This window comes from Epinephelus moara, chromosome 15, assembly GCF_006386435.1.
Source record: "Epinephelus moara isolate mb chromosome 15, YSFRI_EMoa_1.0, whole genome shotgun sequence".
NCBI lineage: Eukaryota > Metazoa > Chordata > Actinopteri > Perciformes > Serranidae > Epinephelus > Epinephelus moara.
Window position 1 is genome coordinate 7,982,751 of NC_065520.1, and position 22,773 is coordinate 8,005,523.

Sequence of the window (22,773 nt, forward strand, 5' to 3'; positions counted from 1 at the left end):
AAAGCCATACATTATTTGAATGCCTTAGGTCTCTTGTTGGTGGCTGCAAAGTTCCATGAGGCTGTGATTATCCTTGAGGTCAAAATAGGTCATTTTATACAGTGAGATCTCTTTAAAAATGGTGCTACTACAATGAAATGGCTACTATGGGGGCTAAAATCATTATGCATAAATACATCTGAGTCTCAGCTTTCCAGTCATACCCAAATTATGCAATTCCAATACTGTTGGAACCAGTGTGCAGAAATATTCAAATATAATAGGCGAAAATAACACATTTGTTACGTATTCTCTATCTTCTTCTCTTTTGTCAGTGATGCAATATACATGTAAACTGCTACAAGTACATAACAGCTGTATGCATGTACAGTACTTGAGTAAATCAAATGAAGACAGAGTCAGAGCAACTACATCTGTTTAAATGCAGTAGTCAAAGGTATTTAGCTTTAGTATTTAGCTATTTTACTGTAAAATATGAATCTATGTTTAAAATCTTGAGCTGGATATGTTGTTTATGTTCAATTAAGTGATATGCTTAAAAGTAGTGAGAGTTTCCTTCCAGACCTGAAGGAATAGTGTGACATTTTGGGAAATAATCACATTCTCTTTCAGCCTCAGAGTTTGATGTGAAGATTGATACCACCCTCATGTGGGAGTGATATCAGTCTTCTCATCTAACGCTCAGCAAGACGGCAGATCATTTCCCCAAATGTTCAACTATAGCTCGACCTGTCTCCCTTTTGTCCATGATTCTTCAGCAAAGGGAAATCATCATTTTTGTCCCTCTGCTCGTGTTTTTGAAGGTGTGACCCAGCCACAGTGAACATCACTGATGAGATGTCTAAAGGATCTTTTGGAAATGTGTGGAAGAGTGTCAACCCTAGTGAGAGCACAAAGAAGGAACCAAGCACTAAAAGGTGAGCCTCCTTGTCCACATTACTCTTAGCTATCCAGATTAGTATCGGCTTCAATACCACATGCTGCATAGAGACTTGCTGATTTAAATGTGTTTTTGCAGGGTCATAGTAATGTCAGTTTCTAGGAGAAAACTGTGTCTTTGGGTGTCAAAGCAAGCAGTGGCAGGTGTTTACTATTAAAATGTTATGGAACATTTACTTTCTATTTTTCCAGGAAACTGAGGAGCTAGTATGTTTGGATAAAAATGGTTTATCTAAGAGCAGCCCTGCCCTCACAGAGTTCCCACAGAGTAGACTAACATAGTGTCTCCTGCCTGCCTCTCTCATTCCACTCCACCCCTAAGCTCCCCTTCCTAACCTCTCAGAAGCTGATATCCCAAAGGTAAGTTGTTCCCAGTCCCTCAGCATGGAGAGTCTTGTCCTGTGTCTTCTGTTTACTGCTAATGACTGTTGATTGTTGCATGATGAAAATGGTGTTGGTCTGTGCTTCAAGTAATGGTTCGGTGATGAAAGTTGACTCAAGAAATAGAGAGATAAATCAGTAATAAATTGGTGTTGACAGAACAGCATGGCCTGGGCGTGCATGTTACTTCAAGGACGCATTTTATGATGCTATTTGCATGTTGTAAAAGCTTTAAAATGAATAGCTCTATTATTATATTTTAGAGTCACAAGATATTGAAGTGTTAGGGCAAACTGCTGTTAAGCTTTATGAGACATATTTGCATGCTGTGTGATCTGGATTAAATGAGTGATTATCAGCCAGCTGGCAATGCGTCTGTATTCTGCACTTGTGTCTTGAATTGTGAGAATGTCGTCCCAAAACATCAATACGCTTGCTTGTTCTCTTTTTAATATTTTCCTGGTTTAAATACTTTTTTTGTGCAGTTGTTCCAGCGGCGGCGAAAAGCGGCACAAGCGCCGGAGACATGAGAAGAGCTTGGACAGGGAGACAAGTTTGTGATGACACATACTGGCGGTGCCACTGTGCTGTCAGTCAGTAGATCAAAAAACAAAAAACAAAAAAAATGATACCGTGCCACACTCAACCACCTTTGTACTGTGCTACACTGTGTTTTTGTCATGTAAGTCCGTGTGCAAGTTGTGTAAAACGAAGAAAAAAATTGTTAGAAACAGTATTAACACGAGGAACCGAGACACATTTGTGTTCTTTTTCTATGTATATCAATGTTTGGTGATACCAGCAACAGAAGGAAGCCAGAACTTCATGACACTTACAGTAACTGCTGTGTCAATGGGCCAATTAACGTAAACATTTTAAACAATTTTTAAATCTATTTTATTTGTATTTTGTATGTTTTTATATTTTTCCAACAACAGTTGTGAGTTGTCCTTTTAAGAAACCTGCCACAGCAAACTGCAAATAAGGGGATTTTGTGTGCAGCATCTAATGCCACGATTGACTTGATGCATTTCACAATAGAAAACCTAAAAAGTAGATATTTGCCAATACTAATCTATTTCACTGGTATCTAAGAGTCGGCTATATAGCGAATCTAGTAATTTTTTGAAAGTATTGATTAAACGTTTTATATATTCTGTATATCTAAATGTTTTTGTGACAGTGACAGCTCATATCACTCCAGAGTCTTCTCCATTGCTATTTTACAAATAAATGTCTCCCTTCCAGTAAAGCATGTCTCCAAACAAGTTTAAAGGAATAGTTTGACACTCTGGGAAATACACTTATTTGTTTTATTGCTGAGTGTTAGACAAGCAGATTGATACCCAACATGTTTGTGCGCGAAAGATAAAGCTAGAGCTAGCAGCTACCTAGCTTAGCTTAGCATAAAGACTGAAAATGGTGGAACAGCTAGCCTAGCTCTGCCAAATGTGACAAAATCTGGCTAAAACTCACAAATTAACACTTAAAATATTGTTTGCTAAATCCATACAAAAACTGAACTGTAAAACGCCTCATTTTAGTTTCGCTACTTGCTTAATAATTGCTTAATATTTAGCGCGCAGAAATGAGAGAGGTATCCGTCTCTTTGTCTAACTCTTGGCAAGAAAGTGAATATTTCCCAAAATTATTCTCTTGACGATAATGTACTTTGGGGGCAGCTTATTGGAACATTTTCAAGCTAGCATTTCAGCATAGTCCAGGATCTTTCAGCACCTTTAGCTACTTGGCCTTGGCTTTTTAAAAACTCATCCAACTTGTGAATGCTGAACTTTAGGGTGACTGTACAGACAGCTCTATGTTTTCCACCTGCATACTCTTTGTCATCTTGTCAGTAAGTGTCATCCATGGACATGTGATCTCCTATCCAAATGACCCTCAATGTGTTAGCATCTGAAGCTAATTGTTTTAAAAAGAAAAACACCTGCATGATGACGAAACAGACTTGACTGTCTCGCTGCAGGACCATGGTTACTTCTAGAGATGCAATAATACCTTTTTTCTGGGAAGGGCAACATGTAATAAACGGTAAAGAGTCTTAACAATGTATAATACATAGTATATTTTATTCATGTAAAATGTTACTAATATATTACTAACATGAAGTCAGTGTTGAAGGCAGGTTTTTGTTGTAGATGTTCTTTTCCCATTGTCTAATTGATGGTTCTTAGTTGATTAGAGAAACTAATAAGGGGTCAGAATTATATCAATATCAAATATTTTGACCACTTCTGTGTGGAATTCTGCCTTAAATTTGGTAGTGATAGCTGTACACTTTCTGTTTAATAATTTAAGTCACCTGTATAGAAACCTATCAGTTCAGATCTGTTGTTATATTGTGATTTGTTTCATGAGAATGAGAGTGTGAGTGAGTGAGAGCATAAATAAAGATCTTAAACAAACTGCTGAAGTCATGTGGTGCTTTATTGATCCCTATACTTGCTCTTGTTTACAGGGAGGTCAGAGGTCACATAGGATAGCTCATTCTCACCATACTGTTATATATAAATATTTGTTCAATATTGTACCATACTGTACCCCAGAGTTATTCTATACTACTCTCCAGATACAGTGTCAGTAGTGTGTGAATACTGGCTGTCTTGTCTCCACCTTTGACCCCAGGAGCTCCGTGTCTTTGGCTTCATTGGAGCAGGGGTGCGCAGAGCAGCCCGCACCCTCAGGCTGAAGCTCCTCTAGCCTCCGTGGGGCAGAGCTACAGGAGGTGACTGACCCGTGATGCTGCTGTTGATGCTCCCAGAGAGACCAGTATCCTTGTTTAAAATCATATATCAGAAATAGTGGGAGGAATCTGTAAAGACTGTTGCACTTCCTGCAGGCCTATTATGATTTGTGTTGTGAGGCTTTCCCTGATTCCTGATGCCATGAAATGTGGGAGACAGGACAGACTTGGATTATATGAAATTTTCGTTGAGAGTTGCGGTTCATTTCATAACTTGAGTATTCAGTTTCATGCTACTACAGTATATACTTGTACTCCATTCATTTAGTTATTGCAGATTCAGATGAATAACACAAACTGTTATCAACAAATAAGTTATAATATATTGATATATGTTAAGATAATGATGTGTGACATTAATGCATTGATAATTATAATCCAGTAATGTATATATTATTCTGATATGAGCCATTATGCATAATTAGTACTTTTACGTCAAGTTAGGTTTAGGTGATATAGAGAAAATCAAATATCACAATATTTTTTTACCAAATACCTCGACATTTATATTGTGACAATATTGTAGGGTTGACTATTGGTGCTTTCTCAAGATATTTTAAAAATTGAAATTTTCAATAAATATTGGGTTACTAATGTGGACATAATGACTAAGTGGCAAGTAGCAGGACAGAACAGTCTGGTAAGTTCAGAAAATTACATCACTTTACTGTAATACAGCCTATGGGATCAGGAAAAGACAACTCTTATTACCAAAATCTAAGACGATAGCTGGTTTCATACCGCAATATTAATTTAATATGGGTATATTTCCCAGATTTAATTTAAGTACTTCTACTCAAAGATCCAGTGTGTAGGATTTAGGGGAATACATTGGCAGATGTATGTTTTCATGTGTTTATGAGCAACTGAAGAATTATTGAGTTTTTGTTACCGTAGAATGAGCCATTAAAATCTACAGAGCGACTCCTCTTCTATGAAGTCAGCCATTATCCATGTTGTTTCTACAGTAACCCAGAACAGACAAATCAAAGACTGACTTTAGATAGAGCCATTTTTGAATTTTTTCGTCGGCCACAGTTGTTCTCCTACTCACTTGACACGCGGGAGAAGTTTTAGTTGGTTTGCAATCTGTAACCTCACAGCTAGATGCCAGTAAATCCTACACACTAGACCTTAATGTAAAACTTAAATGCATGACTTCACCTGTAACAAGACACACTCTGTAGTTTATCTTGACATGGTCCCACGAACGCTGTCCTGCTACCCCAAACACTAGAGCACCTCATTAAAGATGTCTATCTTAAAATAATGCCACAAACACTCAATGAACAACTTTATTTTTGCAGAGCGAATCAATAATATGCGATGAAAACCAACTACACTACATGTGTTTTCTGTAGGCCTACCTGAGATTTCACTTTTTGTGTTCTTGTTTTCACCTAATAAATATAGAAAATAATTTAAATTTGTAGAAAAAAATAATGCCCTCAATTCCATTTCTTTTCTCTGGTGCACCATAAAAACTATGGAAGAGTAGTAGTTTTTGTATCTTTGCATTACATACGGTAAGTAAAAAAAGATGTGTTGACATTACAACATGCAAAGCAGTATGGCTTTCTATTCCTCCTGAATATGGCATTGTGTGCAGCACATAGAGGGAGTCCTTGACGAGCGCCTCATTGGTCCTCTTGTCTTTTCATACTGCAAAAGAGAGAAAATCACGATCATGTTGAGTTCAGCATTTTTGGAAATGATCACATCAGCCATGTGACTCAGTTTTACCTCTGCCCTGAAGGCTTGGAGGTCATGACCCAGAGTAAATATTCCTTGGCAGCCATGGAGTCCAGCACCTTGCTCACATCACTGGTGAAGCTTCCATCTACATGCCTCCTGCTGAACGACTCACCCCACCTGTCCGTTTCAGATCTGAGTATGTACACAGGCACATAATGTAAACACTGCCTGTTAAGGGTCAGTAGCCCCACAGTGTGGAAACCTGCCATTTGAGCTCTTATATTTGACCCGCAGTGCAGAGTTAATCAGGGAATCATCATGTTAGTTGTTGTTATTTTTTTTCGATGAGTACAAATATGTTGTTGCTGTGATCATTCTGTGATTGGTTCATTGTCTGTTTGCATGTTTTGTGTAAAATCATTTCAGACAATCATCACACAGTGTAGAAACACATCAATCAACGCGGTGCAAAAAGTTAAGGTGATTTATTTTTGCACAACCACAAGGAACATCGAGAAAATAAGCAAAGAAAGGAAAAAGGTGGAGTGACACAAGAAGCAGATGATTAGCTCTTTCTCTCTGACTCTGTCTCTCTCATCACGGTGGAATCAGACACAGGAAGGCAGGCCGGCAGGGGTTTTGGTACTGCAGGAGGAGGAGAAGGACGGAGGGGCAGCCTACTCTCTTCTGACTTGTCCCGACTTGAGCCTGGCGACAAAGTCTTTGATTGCCTGTTCCTTGAGGTACGAGCTCACGTCGCTGGTGAAGGTCCCGTCTGCATGGCGCTTTTCATCAGCACTAAAAACACAGCATTTTAAAGTTTTAATAAGCTGTTCTAACACAACACATCCATGTAAAAATCCAATTTTGGCTTGTGAGCTGAAAAAGTTTCTGAATTTAGACGTCTGTTAGCAGCTCCCTCAAAGAGACATCTCTCTCTATTTATAGTACGATGCCCCAAAACTTAAAAATATAACCTTTTTGGACTTAAGTGGCTCAATGTATATACATATATATATATATATCTATGTATATTCTTCTTTCCACTCTCATTAATCATATTTCAACCCCTCAGATTTACCTTGTGACCCTTTGAAGGGGCTCAAACCAAACTAGCTGTATATACAGTAGTTTAAAATGCTGCTTATACACTTATGCAATCCAATGATTTCATGTATACTTATCAGTCACAGGACATATTTTTACTACAGAATGAATACTTTTTATGTTCATTTAATTAAGAAGTAATAAATCTGAGCACATCTTCCACCACTGCTGTTTAGTCCCTTAATCGCTGATTGTAACATCCTGAGTTTGAACATAGCCAGTGTTTCACTGTTTAAATATAAGGCTAACAAGTCAAAGCTTTTTTACAATATAAATTCTTATAATTTCAGGAATTTGTTCCCGCACTGACCCGCTCCTCTTGTTGTTCATCAGCCACTGAACGAAGTCCTGCGCCCTCCTCTCCTCCAGGTATTTGCTGTAGTCGTTTGAGAAGGTTCCCTCTGAATGTCTCTTCATGCTCGCCAGCTCCCTCGGCCCATCCGCTAATGTGTCTGCCTCAAAACTACAGTGCAGGAGGGAGAACAGTATGATCAATTTGATTTCACATGACCAAAATATATGGGTCAGGTTTGCACAGAATTCTACACAACACTTAAGATGATGCAGATGAATCATATGCAGTATATTTATTTGGGGTTGTAAAATGCAGCCTCTGTATCTTCCAAACATATTTTTCAAATCTATCTCATATTTTTCATTGATACAAGAGTCTTCCATTGTTTTAGTTGTATTTTATCAATTTGATGATCCACATTTAAAGCCGCATACATCTTTAGGAGAAATGTAGAGTACAGTATATCATACACGGTTTTAATTCTTAAAATTACCTTTATCCAAGGTTATTATAGTTAACTAAAACTAAACTAAAAACTAAAACTGGGTGTGAAGAAAAAAAATCATTAACAATAAAAACTAGACTTCAGGAAAAAAAGGAAAACTTACTGAAACATTACGTAGCCCATTAACAAAACTAACTACAATAAAATTAATATACATGAAATGTCTCTAATTTTAGTCTTTGTCAGTTTAGTCAAATTTGTGAGCTTATTGAGACTGAGATGTCTACATGACTGAGTCATTGCCGAGGCAACATATCAAATCTTGCCCCTGACAAATACCCACCATATTATTAAAAAAAAAAAAATCCAAACATGATAAAAGCGAAACATTTTAAAACAACAAAAACTAAACTGAAACAAGCAAACTCACTCTGGAAACTAAAGGAAACTAAACTTAATTGAAAACAACAACTAAAATTTAAATAAAAAACTAATGGAAAATACAAAACTATTATAATTCTAAAAGTTTTATCCTCTTTGTTTTACACACATTTGGGGGTCTTTGCAGGAACAAATTTCAGTTTGAGATCTGTTCTCATGGTTGTCCCCATAACTTTGCAGATTTGGGTTCAATGCCACATATAATCTGGCTTTCTTTTCGTTGTCTCATGTCACATCAAACCACGCTGACTATTTGGAATTTGACCTGAAATTACCCACCATTACCACAGTTTTAATTGTGATTCAGTCAGATTTAAACCCTTTTTGAGACAGAGAATTTTCTGTTTCTGTGCTCTGGGGTTTTAATACAAAGGTAGTAAAAGTAGCGAAACCAACTTAATTTGTTTAGATGTGATCTCTGTACCTTGAGCTGTCATCAGCCTCCTGCAGAGAAACCTGCCAGCTGCCCTGGACAAAGCCGAGGACCAGAAGGATACCAGCCAGGGAGTGGATGCTTTTCATGGTTATATCCTGCACCACAGAACCACACACACACATATTGGATTGAATTGGATATTGGATCAGAAAAAAGCTTTAGCTAAAGGTACAATGGTTTCTCCATTGCAACAAAACACAACTCACCTATTCTTCTTTCTTTCCAAAGAATGGTGCTGTTAGTTCCTCTGCTTGTTTGTGGTGTCTGTCTCTAACCCTCGTCTCTTACTTTGTGGTCTTATATACTGTAATAGGAGGCGGAAGATGGGTCTGCTCAGGTGGGCCAATTTTACCACTCTGCCAAGTCCACCTGTTACTCTCAACCCATTAGACACAGGCCCCGTCACATCGGCCGAATCAACAAGCCGAGCATTTGTTCAGAGAGGAAAGATGCTATTCATGCGTGATGCCAGCTGGTACTTAGGTGTTAAGATCAAACAACCGCGGCTCATCCTGTTAAACAGAAAGTAGGGGAGATGTTTTAATGTGCTACTGTGTCATCATGATGAGAAGTGATACGTGTGCTGTCATATCTGGAAGGCGAGTCAGTGTTTGTGTCCTCTTTCCGATCAAACTTGAAAGATGGGGGATATTGACCAATCCTTTTTGCATCAGTGGCGGTTGTCCCCATTTTTACAAGCGCCATTGTTCAATAAAGGTTGATGCTCTATAAAAATAAATGTTCATGTATTGCTACATGACTCACATACAATCCTATGTATTTTATTTGTTGTAGAGCTATATTAGCATGGTATCAAGACTGAAAAAACACAATAATAATCAGATATTATTCTCAAAAATTCCCATAGATCCAAAGTTTTATACAATGCAATAAAGAGTACTGGGCCCCAGTGCTGTGCGCAGCACATTATGCACCCTAGGTGAGTTTTCCCATCATGCTAGCGTTTTCTTCCATTCGCAGTTTGTGAGACAGTGCAACGTATGTATTACGTGACCTGAATGCAAGACGTTACATGCAAATCCACAAAAAAATTAGTAATCAATCATATAATGCTAACTCGATATGGAAACCAAATCCCGACATAGAGACAACTTTCACTAGTAAGAATAAGATTTATAAGACATTTTGTGACCTTAAATTTTTAGAATAAAATGTAATACTTTTTAAGACTTATTAAGAATCCATGGCCACCCTGTGGTAGTTCAGGAGTGGTGGGGCCACGATGTCAAGGGTTTCATGGAGGAACAGTTTCTCCAAAACTTTATGTCCAGGGCTAATCCCAATATCTCTATTGGTTCCTCATGACCACACTGTCACGACAGGAGTCAGAATGTAGGCAAGCTATCCCTGTCAGAAAGCGTCTGACAGTTGGACTTTATTGGCTGGCAACTGGGGCAGAATACCACAGCAGCAGTACGGTTACAGCGGCATTCTGTAGTTTCAACTGACTGCTCCGATACTGTGAGAGATATGTGCCTTCATAGTGAAGTATGACGTGGAAAAATCATGTATGTATGGAGAGACACATGAATTCCAATATGACTGTTCTCACAGTGATCACATGACTAATGATTGTGTATCGGATAGAGGACCACATATAAAACTAGCCCAGATTTGAGGGTGTCTATTTATTCATAATGTTGCATAAAACATCTGTCTATTCTTAGGTATTAGAAATACATTGTTTTGGTGCTGATTAACCAGGCAGGTGAATTTTATTTTGAAAATCTGTGAAGCGAAAGGGGGGAAACTCCGCCCCCTTGTGTCCGCTAAAAGGAACTGCGCAAATAAACGTCACCTTCTGGGTCAGAACAAGATAATGCCTTTTTTCAGTCGAAAATGGTCAGAGATGGTTTTGTTAACCAACAGACTAATGAATGTTAACTGTTAAGAGAGACTTTTGGATATACTGGAACTTTTCCCGGTGAGTTGAACTGTTTCTGAGTGAGACATTAAGCTAAACTCACAACTCTTATGCTAACGGCTAATGCAGTTGGCTAAGGAAGTGTGGGAACTGCCCATTAGTTCGACATCCCATTGTTCCGACCATATTAAACTCATTGTTCCGAAGTCCGTTCCGAAATCATCATGATGCCCTGTGGTTAAGGTCTGGTTAGGTTTAGGCACAAAAACCACTTGGTTAGGGTCAGGAAAAGATCATGGTGTGGGTTAAAATGAAAAAGAAAGTGACAAACACATAAGCCGTGAGCCTGCTCCGCCTCAAGCCGGTCGCGGCGCATCATACGCCCCCCGCGAGCCGCTCAGCACCGCGGACAGTCGGACTAATGGGATGTCGAACCAATGACATGGTCCCGGAAGTGTTAGAGTGAAATTGTGAAGGCTGGGCTTTTTACAACATGTTGTCAACTGGTTGTAATATTGTATATAAACAGTACAGGTTATATGCACATTGTAGGGTTTGTGTGCGTTGTTGCACCAAGCATAGGTGCATATATTGTGCAGTGCAATGCAGTCAAAATGTTTTTTTTTTTAACCTGTAGTTTCTCTGTGGCGCCACGCAGTCGCCATTTTGAGACTTCAGGAGAGCCCAGTTTCTTGTTCCTGTTGGTAAGAGACAACCTTTATCACTGCATTATTTTTTAGTCATTTGTGTACATTGTTAATAATTAATTCTTCTTTATTTATTTACAGACTCCAGGTCCAATGATAAAAACAGACAACAGGTTACTAACAAACAGACAAACAAACAATATAGACAGCACTATGTCTGTCCACACACAAATTAAAAAAGGCTGCCAATATTTCCAATACATAGAGGTATATCTTGAGTCACTCAGAGTAGGGTCAGTCAGAGACATTATGATTCCATTCTTGGATTGACACATTCTACACATAAACTTATAAATAAAATTCCTTAGCAAGGCATTGAATGTAGGGATATTACAGGTCACAAACATATAGCTGGCACTTTCCCACCATGGTACCTCAATAAGATTCGAAGGGCATCATTATACGCAACCTTGATCTTACTCATCTTCACTTTGCTATAATTGCACCAGAGGTGTGCTGTATACAGTGGTGTACAGTAGGCTCTAAAGAGAGCAATTTTAACATCCTTTGAGCACATGTGAAATTTGCATGCAAGTATATTTGCTTGAGCATATAGTTTACGGCATTGGCGTTGCACATCATCATTATCACAGAGGTTATCTCGAATAATATGCCCCAGGTATTTAACCTTGGTGACAACATTAAGTTCTTGCTCAGACAGAAAAAAAGAAGGAAACGTTTGCTTTTGGTCCTCCTTAGTTCTGGCTATCATAACCACACTCTTCTTGGTGTACCAGTAGTACAAGATACGTATCAAATAGGGGGGGACCCCTCGCTCTTGTAGTATAGTGAACAGCTTGCCATGGTTGATACGATCGAAAGCTTTCGTTGCATCAAAAAAACACATAAACACTGTTGTATTGTGCCTCTTATATTTAGACACTACTTCTTTTAGTGCATACACACACAGATCTGTGCCATGCTCATTTTTAAAACCAAATTGATATTCAGTGGTTGTTACATATTCTTGGAGTCTGCCTAATAAAATCCGCTCTAGCACCTTAGAAGGTGTACTTGCCAGAGCAATAGGTCTGTAGTTATCTAAACTTGATGCTTTACATGTTTTATCTTTAATGACTGGCACTAGTAGTACAGACAACATGGGGTCAGGCAATATGCCATGTGCTAACAGTCCAGAGAAACAGATAGCAAGTAGGATACATAGTCTGAAGCTTGTGTGCTTAAGATGTTCAGTTGTTATCAAATAAGGACCACATGATTTGTTTACCGCTAGTTTCTCAATAGCAGTATACACTTCATCTGGCTTAATCACCATACCATGATTGTCGACAACATTACCAACATTAAACTCAACACTCTCAACACAGTTAAAAAGCTTACTATAATGTTTTCCCCATAGCTCAGCAATGTTTTCATCACCAGAGACACCATCAATATTTGATGACAGGGGTATTTTACTGCTGTTAATGACTTTAACCTCCTTCCAAAAAACATTGACATCATTCTTTTGAAGTTTCCTTGCCATGGAGTTAGCTCTCATCATCTGCTCATTCTTTTTAATATAGCGTATGGCATATTTAAACTTAGCATTTGTTTTTTCCTGTGTTCAAACTCAGGCCCATGTCTGACTTTTCTGGCTAATACCCATCTGTGGAAAGCTTCTTTAGCCTCAGCATATAAGTCAGACACATGATCATTCCACCCTGGCATGGTTTTGTGTTTTCTTTTCTCTTGAGCAAATTATTTACTGACATTAATTAAACTGGTCACCATTCTTTCATACATTTTAAGTATATCACTGTGATGCTACTGGCTCTTGCAATTTATGTCATCACATATAATGGCTTCACAAGGAATATCAATATTACTAAGACTTATGTCAGTTTGACAGTTGTATTTCCAAAGATCATATTCTGAGAGCTTTGCCCAATCTATTTTTTCACAGTCATGCTTAACATAGCTGGTCAGCTCAGGTAAACTGTCCAGGTCTAGTGTTATGGAGACCAGAATATGGTCTGCTCTAGCTAGTCTATACAGAATCTCAGCTTCCACTAAGCAGTTGTGTGCATCAGCTGTGCATGTGCAGTGATCCAGCCATGATGTTGTTCAAATGCTGCCCAAACAGGGATTTGTCATCTGACACATCAGCATTCATATCACCCATGACAAATACACATGTACATTCACTGTCTTTAATAAAAGAGCTAATAAAAGCTAGTCTATTGAGGTATTCACTTTCATTCTGGTGACATTCATAGGGATTATAAACATTTAAAATAATAAAGGTGATCCTCTCATGTGCAACTTTAACTGCAATGGCCCAGTCAACCTCAAGCCGAATCACAGAAATCAGTGGGTCATATTTCTTATGCCGCAGAATGGCCACACCCCCGGGTATTCTGCCACTCAATATGCCCGTACTTAAGTCTGTTGTTGACTCCCCAACCCCATAGAAGTCATTGTGCACAGAGTTAAGTTTATCTAGCTCTTGTTTGGGTAGCATAGTCTCTTGTATACATAAAATATCAAAGCTCTCAAAGAGTGTGAATGATTGTACACTGTTAAAAATGAATCAATTTGAACTAGTAGAATGATGTATAAAAAAAGATCAGGGTGTAGTTTTTTAATATCATTCTGATTGTCATGTACAGGTCAGGTCTCAATGTCTGATTCAACAAATGATCCAATCCAGAGATGGCGAGGCACTACACCATAGTCCACTGTAATGATGACAGATGGTCAGGAGAAGCTGAAACTCCTTGGATGGGCCTGATTCTGCTTGAGTGGTAGGACGCACTTGCACTTCATTGCTCCTCTGCATATCCTGCAAGGAAAATACGTAACTTCAAAGTATCAGAGTAAACCTACTGAGTTGGTCTCATTAATTAGCTATTCTGCTCCAGCAGTCAAACCTTGGTGTTGGTCCAGCATCCAACTGAATGCTGAAATTTGTATTCCATTTACTGAATTGTGTGTTTCAGTTAACCCTTGCTCGTACGGCTCATAATTTACTCCAATAATCTGAAAAATGTACCATTCGACTGAATTAGAATGTGAGAGTGCTGACGGAGAAATGGCACTTCAGAGCAGCGCATGTTTGTTTTTGGGATACCCTACTGACAACTGACAAATGACTTTTCACGCTAATGGAACAGCTTATGAACTAATGGAGCTTCAGACTTTTAAGTCGTCGTAGAAAAATGGCATAGCACCATTTGGACCGCATTTGCTTGTAATGTGAGCGTAACCTAAGGGCCAATTTATAGTTTTCGCATCCATGAAGGTCTGCAAGGGTCCGCTTTGGTCCACATGACATAAATGTTGTCTTCCATCCATATCTATGAAGGTCTGCATTAATATTAATTCATATATACATACCGTAGAGCAGAGGCGTAGGTTTTCCAGGTAGCAGAAGGGTGAGAGCCACAAGACCGCGGCTTGATGACTACCGATAAACGGAGGCCAAATAGAAGCCACCCTAAGTCAGCAAAATAACATGAGCCAGCCCAACAAAGAGCGAAGTCGTGCCAAGAAAAGGCTCAAAACAGTATCCCTCCAGATCTACTGCCTGGAGATACGTAAGCTAAGCTGCAAATCAAGGACCAGAGGCAGATATAACGCTAATAACACATACTATGAATGTGCAGCACAGGAGAGAAAAAGAAGAAGAATGCACACCTTACAATTGCTCGGACACCTGATCATGAGGAGACACCAGCCACGTCCAGCTTTAGGACACGCCAAACTGTGGACCACACCACACCACGGAAGCCAAGTAGGAAGTGTACGTCTGGGCAACAGTCACCCAGACATAGCACTAAATGGTGCTTCCCAGGGAATTCAGTGCAGTGACAAGTTAGTGGGCAGGAAGAAAGGGGAAAACCCTGCCATTTAGTGTAGCCCTCAGAAATCGTTCATAGGGGTGGCCAGATGGGGCCACTGAAAATCTTGGGGTGGCACACCAAAACTAAAAGCCATGACTGAATTGCAGGAATTCTTTTATGCTGTTGAAGTATACAGGCTTGATGAAAACTATGTCATTATGGAATGTGAAGGAGTTACATGCTGATATGCTTTGGTTTCTTATTAGTGTCCGGGCAGCTAAGCCTAGGTATTCTTCTTCTTTCTTCTTTCTTCTACCGAGGAAATCATACTTCCCATTGGTGAAAACTCACCAAACTTTGCACAAAGGTCCAGTCTCATGCCAGATATCCTCAGCTGTAAACTCAAGCCAATAGTCCTGATGGTGGCGCTACAGCAAGCGTCTAAAGTTCAAAACTTTGAAAATTCATAACAAATCAACCATACGTGCTACAACTTCACAACTTTCATCAAACTGTAGCCCCAATACTGAAGAAACTTTTGTACATTTAAACCTATTAAAAATTATGAAGTTCATCACTCTGTTTTTTTCAAAAACTGTAAAACTTCTTAAACCTATCTCCTCCCACAATTTTTGCTCAATTGACACCAAACTTGCTACAGAGCATCTTCAGACTGTCCTACAAAAACTATGTTTCTCAGATTTTTGATTTATCAAAAATTGAGCCTACAGTGCATCAAAATGTTTGACTGTAAACGGTACTGTAAACATATACATGCAAATTCTTGCTAAATAAATCTTCAATGTTCATGAAAAAAATGACAAAATTCTAGAGTCATGGTAGATGATGTGTGGCAAATTTCAGAATTTTATCTCAAAAACTGAATTTTTGACAGCATTTTGAATTTTGCTCTAATGTGAACAATTGGAGTCAATGTAAAAATGGCAATTTTAAACATCAGTTTTTCACTTATGGAGCAAATCAATCATTGTTACAAACAAATTACCAACATCTCCATGCTGTCTAGATGCAATATGTGTATTTTCCGATTTTTGTTTCGATAACTGAATTTTTTTACAGTGGTTTGAAATCTGCTTTTCCATGCATGGACGGCTAAACCTGCACGTCTGGTTTAGTCAATTTGTGAAGCTACACATGAATTGTCACTGACTAATTAGCTCAGTGAGATAGATATTGATTCTTAGTCTCAGAGGTTGTGAGTTCAAGCCTCAGAACCAAAGTTTGATGTATCAGAGTTTAGAACCCAATCCTGACAAGCTGCGCTGATATGGTTGGTACCAACTGATGCCAGAGATTGTCTAGTTTACAAGACAACCACGAACTTGGAAAAAAAGAATGAATGTGCCACAGTGTCTTAAAAACAGTAATGCTGGCCTCAGTGGACAGCCTCACTGAGATGTTAGCATGGCTGTAGACTCTTAGTTATGTTAGAAAATTCTGTGATAAATGCTACCATTGCCATGCTTATTTGCCCTAAAACTAAATTAAGAGCATGATGTATCAAACAAAAAGTTGTCATTAATTAATTCTTTATTAATTTACAAAACAATTATTACATCAAACAGTCAACAATCATAAATTTGGTAAAACTGTATAAAATTATTGTGGTGCATTATGTTTCTGTGCATAATTTAACACAATACTGTAAAAACTCTTCATATCCAAGTAGTACAAGTACAGTTACACTTTCACATTATTATATCGATGTTGTTCCACAGGTCAAGTAACGGCCTTTTCAGAAGTTCACAAAAACAAACATTAGAAAATAAATCACATTTTCCATGTAGATGTGTTAAAAGTAAAAATATAGGATATAATTTCCAGAGAAGCTGCAGACAAAATTTCACATACATAGAATAACATCATGATTTGGACCACTTTGTGTTTGTGAGTTTCCGCTCAAGACTTTTTCCTGGCATTTGGAGCACTGATAATCAAGCCTGCATTCACGATTAACGACTTTATCCAACATTTTGTTATTCACGGGACGCAAAGAAAATATTTCTTTATCATCCAGTGGGTTTCATGCAAAGCACCTCTGTAGAAAGTGACTCATGTGGGTGTAGACATGTTGATAGGCCGAGCCGCCGAGCCCGTGATCCTTATCTGTGTACCACTGAAAGAAGGCACAAAATTTTTTTATTTCAATATCACTAAGCCTCAGTCTTCCAGTAATTCTACTCTGGGTTTTCCAGATGACTCACCATCGCCTCAAAGTCCACTTGCTCCTCCACCAGAGCCTCAGAGATCTCGGCTGCCTGCTGGAAATGAACATTGTCTAGAAAACACAACAACATTTAATTAATGAGGCTTTCAATACGATCTGCCCATTTTGGTCTAGACAGGTCAGGGGGTTCATGCGGGACTTGACCACAGACTTTTCCAAACTACCATGTTATGACCCAAAGTGTTGGTCATGAACAGAGTTTGATTTTATGCTGGCACTATAGATTAAAGGTCAATAGGTCAACAAAATCCTAACAACATTTTCTGAAAGGCACAAGTATCTATGTTAAATTTTAGAGGAGCAGTTCAACATTTTGGGAAATACACTGTTTGCTTTTTGCTGAGTGGTAGATGAGAAGATAGATACCTTTTTCATGTCTGTATGGTAAAGATGAAGCTACTGCAGTCACCAGTGTGGACGATGCAAATTTACCTATACATGCTTTGCCATGCTGGTGGGAGGGTGGTAAAAGCAAACAGATGGGCATTTCCTCTGTTAGTGCTCAAAGCCAATCTGGCCTGTCTGAGAGTATCTTTAATTTTATTTGGTAGCTGTTTTCCCTTTTGCCCCATAAGGCTATCAACCTGGGCATATACTAGAGCTTTAAGCCTGTGCTCTGGAGAATGGTTGGAGAGAAGCATTGTCAAACAGAATAGTGGAGTGCTCAGTTTTGAAGGACACTTGAACCAATGCCTGCTCAAACTTGTGGTAGTGTGGTAGCACACCATGTAGTCTCCTGTGTAAAGCGTTGTGGCAAGGTTTGCCTTGATGTTGTGCAGCTGTCTGACTAAGAGCTTACATTAGCAGTTTCTCGCTTCCTTGACTGAGTCGACTCCTGAAACTTTTCATGTGCTTCTCTGAGCTTCTCAGGTGAACTTTAAAATTAGTGGGATTTTGTTCTTTTAGCTGTACCCCACAAATATCATCGTCCCTCTTCATCACGACACATTCAGGCTACTTTTGTCTGCTACAGGGTTGTAGTCAAAGTATTTCTGTATAGATCTGTGCTGCTTTCTACCAGGAACGTCAGTCAAGCATCTCCTTATTTTTCTTCGTCTGCTTCTTCCTCCACTTATACTTCTTCTAATTTTATGGCAGCCGGCGGCATCTGCTAGCTGTTGTATTGCCACTCTCTGGGACTAGTCCGTTACTGTGTCATCAGGCAGTAAAACAGAACAGGAGTGTTACACACCACAGTGCAAATGGAGGTAGAAAAAAAAAAAGAAAAATGAAGTTTATTTTACCTGCAATTCTATGTAGTGTTTTTTTTGTAGTTTTCATGTTTTTGAAAACTGGTGCTTTTAGAACATGACTGATCGGTAGTACTTTACAAGATATAAATTACTAAAATTTTCAAGTTAATAAATAAAGAGTGGCCCTGTGTAACTCACCGTCCGCTGTTCCATGAACCAGAAGATACTGCACCGAATGGAAATTCTTGGCCCGCTCAGTTACTGTAGAGTTCTGCACACAATCAGATTTGTGTTTATCAGTGACCACAGGCGTAGCTAATAATGGTCGTCAGATACAAGAGATGGTCTTGATGTCCCTGAGTGTACAACTTACAGTGTAGGCAAGGGAATTCTCTGAAGGCTCCATCATGTAACGCTCTGTGTAGATGGAATCTAAGAGATCATTGCAGATATTGTGTGTCAGTAAAGTGGGAGGGTTGTTAACATGAAGCATTAGCTTAAATAAACAAATAAATATATATATATATATATATATATATATAGAACTATGTAAATACCATAATATTTCCATTTGGACACTGGAGCGACCGCCATTCCACATTTGAAAACTCCACTTCCTGATCCCAAGGCCATTGATGTCACGTATCCACCATAAGACTGTGAGAGACAATCAGCTTTTTACTGCAGCTCATCCTAGCCTTTCTGTAAAGTCCTGACAGCAGGGTGAAACATTAACTCATTTTCAGAGCCATTTATTGCCCTCTGAACTATCGAATAACACATGCATATTGCTTTAGGAACACAATAAAATCATCTTTGTGTTTGTAACATTTTTTGTTTTAATACACTCGTTCTTCAATAAAAGTATTGTAATACAAAGCCTGACAACTTACCCAGCCCCAAATAGCAACTCTGTCTTTGTCAATGTAACCGTCTTTGATGAATCTCCTAAAATACAAGAAAGAAAATTGAGGGCAGTAAATAAAAAGGATGTAAACTTGGCTTCTGATCAATGTTGCCACCCGCAGACTCTCATAACCTTTCCTGTGTGTCAGTGTACACCTGGTAGAATTTCACAGAAACAAGTCAAATCCAGTTTTATCAAACAGAGAGTGAGGCTGTTTGTTTGAGCGGGAGATGCACTGACTTGTCTAAACTGCTCCTCGCTTTCCTCACCTGGCCGCCGTTATCTGATCTTCCACCTCATAGGTTCCCAGACGTTTGTAGATTGCATGCATTATCTTGTCGCCCTGGTAACCGCTTCCTCTTCCGTCAAAGCTGGCGACAATGATTTTCTCAGTGCTGGCCAAATAGGTGGACCAGCTCACTTTGTAGATGTAGTCTGCTTTCTGACTGCAGGGACCAGCATACCTGGAAGGTTGGGTAAAATCTAGTATTAGTTTATAAACTCTCTTTTGAAAAGCATTTCTGATTATATGTTGCTTTTTTATATAGAGAAATTCTTACACATCTATCAGTAAAGGGTACTTCTTGGATTCATCAAAGCCTGGTGGCAAAAACATCTGGTACCAGAGTTCTGTCAAAAATATGAGCATCCATAGAAAGATGTTAGTTAATTATTCATGGTTCGTTAAAAGGTGGAAGAAACACTTTTTTGCTTCCAAGTAGCTCTTGACCTACAGGGGTCAGCCCCTTCCAAATGGTCAGAAAGTAAATTTGGGGGTTTGTGAGATTATTAATGGAGTAGGAAAGAAGATAAGCTAAGTGCTGCTACACAAATTTAAAATTGTCTTTTGGACTTTTCTTCAATTCTTGCTTTTTGTGAAATATTGGATTTTACCTCTTTTGGCATCAGACTGTAAGAGGGACAATTCAGCATTTTGGGAAATATACTTTTTCTTGCTTGCTGAGAGTAAGCAGAGAATATTGATACCACTCTCATATCTGTACACTAAATATGAAGCTACCGCCACTAGTTTAGCTTAGCACAAAGACAGAAAAAATTGGGAAACAGCTAGCTTAGCTCTGTCAGTGCTAACTAAATCCAACTACCTGCACCTTGTCTGTTTAATTCATACAAGCTGGAGTAAAATAAACTGTGAATCACCATTGATCACTTACTGTATCCTTCAAGTGTAATGGTGCCTCGACGCATGGTGGGCATCTGGATGTCAGATATCAGGCTGCTGAATGCTTTATTGTCCTCCAAAACATAGAACTCTTCAAATGTTAAAATACAGAAAACGAATTAGAAAAACATTTTCTCCTCTTTGGTATTATTTCAGATTAAAATTCAAATGTGTGGATTACCTTTATTAATATTATTTCTGTTATCCATGAGAACATGGTAAGGAATGCCAGGACCTTTGCATAGAAAGATAGAACAATATTATTAGCTCTTTTAAAATCAACCATCCATGTATACTCACAAATACAGATGCTCCTTTTTGGCTCCTCTTTGTAATAAGTCATACAGATATACTGTATTCAGAATATATTGTATGTAGTACACATTAAGGCCCTGACACGCCAAGCCGACAGTCGGCTGTCGGCCAGTGTTGATCCAAGTACCCATCGCCTTCGTTTTTGTGATGTGTCCTGCGCTGTTAGCACCAGTTGGCTGTTGTTGGCTTTTTTTCAGACAAATCAGCATGTTGAATCAATGCGTTTGTTATGTATTGATGTGCAACTTTTTGGCCAAGACACAGGCAATGTGAGGCGATGCAGCAGTCAGCCTTTGTTGCCACTAGTTCTTGTCGGTCAATGTCTTGTCAGTGTCGGTTTTCTTCTTGCCTTTACGTACCACCATAGGCCAGTCTCTATTGATGGGACAGGCAGCTGAGCTGAGAAACGTGGTGACCGTGAGTTGTCGGCAGAGAAAGACCGCAGGAAAAATCAGGATATTTTCACATCTAACTCAGTGAATTAAATGGTTTTCTAATTCAGTGAATTAATTGGTTTTGATGAGTTGAATTTTGTTGCTGTCAAGTTTGAATTAAGTGTGTTTTACGATGACTTAACAAGGCAATTAAGCAAATCTTAGTTCTGTGAAAGAGAGAAACTTGAATTCAGAGGGTGAGCGGTTGTATTTCTCTATTTAATAAATAAGTAGTGAGTAAAGTACATATATATAGTAAAATATATATGTATATACATATGTGTATATATATATATATATATATATATGTACATAGCACAATCAGAGAGGGACAGGAAAAAAACTGACCACTGCAGCTCAGACGGTAGAAGGAGGCATCGTGGCTGAAGTAGGCTGAGTTATACAGACAGTCGTCTCCACGTATTGCACAAGTCAGACACTTGACTGGCCCTTGACCGGTCAACCTGACACACACAAAGGCACACATTTAAGTCTGAAGAAATGCTTTGGAATTAAAAATTATGTCTGTAAATCAGAGACAAAAAGAGTAAAACAGTAAATTAAAGACCCTTACTGGTAAACATTCCTTCCTCCAGGTTTTTTGTCCTTTTCATTGCTTGAGTAATATCTGTGGAATAAGTGGTATGAATGAGTACAGAGGAATTTTCAGACTGTAGCGAAGGGGGAATTCAGCTATGGGACCTCATCATTTAGTGACAATACCAACTTTTTCAGAGACACCAAATTAAGTTTGGCAAAGCGCATAAATAATACATTAGAGACATTAGAAGGTCGATTGCAATTGGAATAAAACGTAACTAGTAGGGTTGGGAATCTCTCTGTGATAGACGATTCCATACGTATCTAGATACACAGGTTACGATACGATTCAAAAACGATATATTTTTAATACAGAACGATTTGATACAATTTGATACGGTGTAGGAACGATACGATTCGATACGATTCGATACGATTCTATGGTTAATATTTGTTGATGTAGACATTAATCATACATTATAAAATAAAGAAGCCAATTCTATAAAAGTGACATTCTTACAGTATTTTCAAATTTGTAAAAGACCACATCCCCAAGCATTGTTGCTGTATGGCACTGGCAAAAATAAAATAAAAAGTCAAACAACAACAAAATCACATATCAAATGTATTTATTTTTAGACATGGACCAAAAAACGTCTTGCTGAATGAACATCATTTTGTTGGATGGGATCAAAAGAAAAATGAGAAGAAGTTTTAAACTTTAAGTGAAGTGAACTTTAAGTAAAATTTAAGTATTTTAAACCTACTTGTTGTGTTGTTTTTATGGTATAGTCTGTGTTTTTGTATGTATCTTATATGGACTTGAGTCTGGAATAAAGTTTATCATAACGCTGTACAATGTAAACATAAAGCAGAATAAAATAATAACATGCAATGTAGGGGCAGAATCTGACATCTCCTGTTATTAGTTGATATCATGGACTGTGATGACTAGCAGCTTATCGCTGACACCATGTCAGACTATTTCTCTGTGTTTGCTACACTCTGTTTGTCATTTATAAAAAGATAAATCATTTTTCTATAATACATCAATGATATTTCAATGGAATAAATTA

The 22,773-nt window shown here is 38.4% G+C and overlaps 3 protein-coding genes across 6 annotated transcripts in view; 1 reads left to right on the forward strand and 2 right to left on the reverse strand.

Moving 5' to 3' along the window:
- The window catches only part of LOC126401882 (sodium-driven chloride bicarbonate exchanger-like), a 57,877-nt gene extending 54,133 nt beyond the window's left edge, over positions 1-3,744 (forward strand). For 3 of the 4 annotated variants that reach the window (XM_050063430.1, XM_050063431.1, XM_050063432.1), the window contains 2 exons: positions 804-917; positions 1,806-3,744. In XM_050063430.1, coding sequence (XP_049919387.1) covers positions 804-917; positions 1,806-1,881 — 190 coding nt within the window. In that variant the 3' untranslated portion in view covers positions 1,882-3,744. Of the gene's footprint in view, positions 1-803; positions 918-1,261; positions 1,300-1,805 lie in introns of all 4 variants that reach the window. The other variant, XM_050063433.1, reaches the window with a different exon arrangement.
- A 2,502-nt stretch (positions 3,745-6,246) lies between these two features.
- Positions 6,247-8,838, reverse strand: LOC126401883 (glucagon-1-like). Its single transcript, XM_050063435.1, has 4 exons — positions 8,707-8,838; positions 8,489-8,595; positions 7,194-7,346; positions 6,247-6,574 (listed from the first exon to the last, which is right to left on the reverse strand). The coding sequence occupies exons 2-4, from the start codon at positions 8,584-8,586 to the stop codon at positions 6,454-6,456; spliced, it is 372 nt and encodes a 123-aa protein (XP_049919392.1). The 5' UTR covers positions 8,587-8,595; positions 8,707-8,838; the 3' UTR covers positions 6,247-6,453.
- Positions 8,839-16,410: 7,572 nt separating this feature from the next.
- The window catches only part of LOC126401986 (dipeptidyl peptidase 4-like), an 18,207-nt gene continuing 11,844 nt past the window's right edge, over positions 16,411-22,773 (reverse strand). Inside the window, exons 15-26 of the mRNA XM_050063600.1 lie at positions 21,732-21,785; positions 21,506-21,621; positions 20,590-20,643; positions 20,401-20,499; positions 19,786-19,855; positions 19,495-19,689; positions 19,212-19,266; positions 18,876-18,975; positions 18,692-18,750; positions 18,517-18,589; positions 17,103-17,176; positions 16,411-17,014 (exon numbers count right to left, since the gene is read on the reverse strand). Coding sequence (XP_049919557.1) covers positions 16,922-17,014; positions 17,103-17,176; positions 18,517-18,589; positions 18,692-18,750; positions 18,876-18,975; positions 19,212-19,266; positions 19,495-19,689; positions 19,786-19,855; positions 20,401-20,499; positions 20,590-20,643; positions 21,506-21,621; positions 21,732-21,785 — 1,042 coding nt within the window. The 3' untranslated portion in view covers positions 16,411-16,921. The remainder of the gene's footprint in view (positions 17,015-17,102; positions 17,177-18,516; positions 18,590-18,691; positions 18,751-18,875; positions 18,976-19,211; positions 19,267-19,494; positions 19,690-19,785; positions 19,856-20,400; positions 20,500-20,589; positions 20,644-21,505; positions 21,622-21,731; positions 21,786-22,773) is intronic.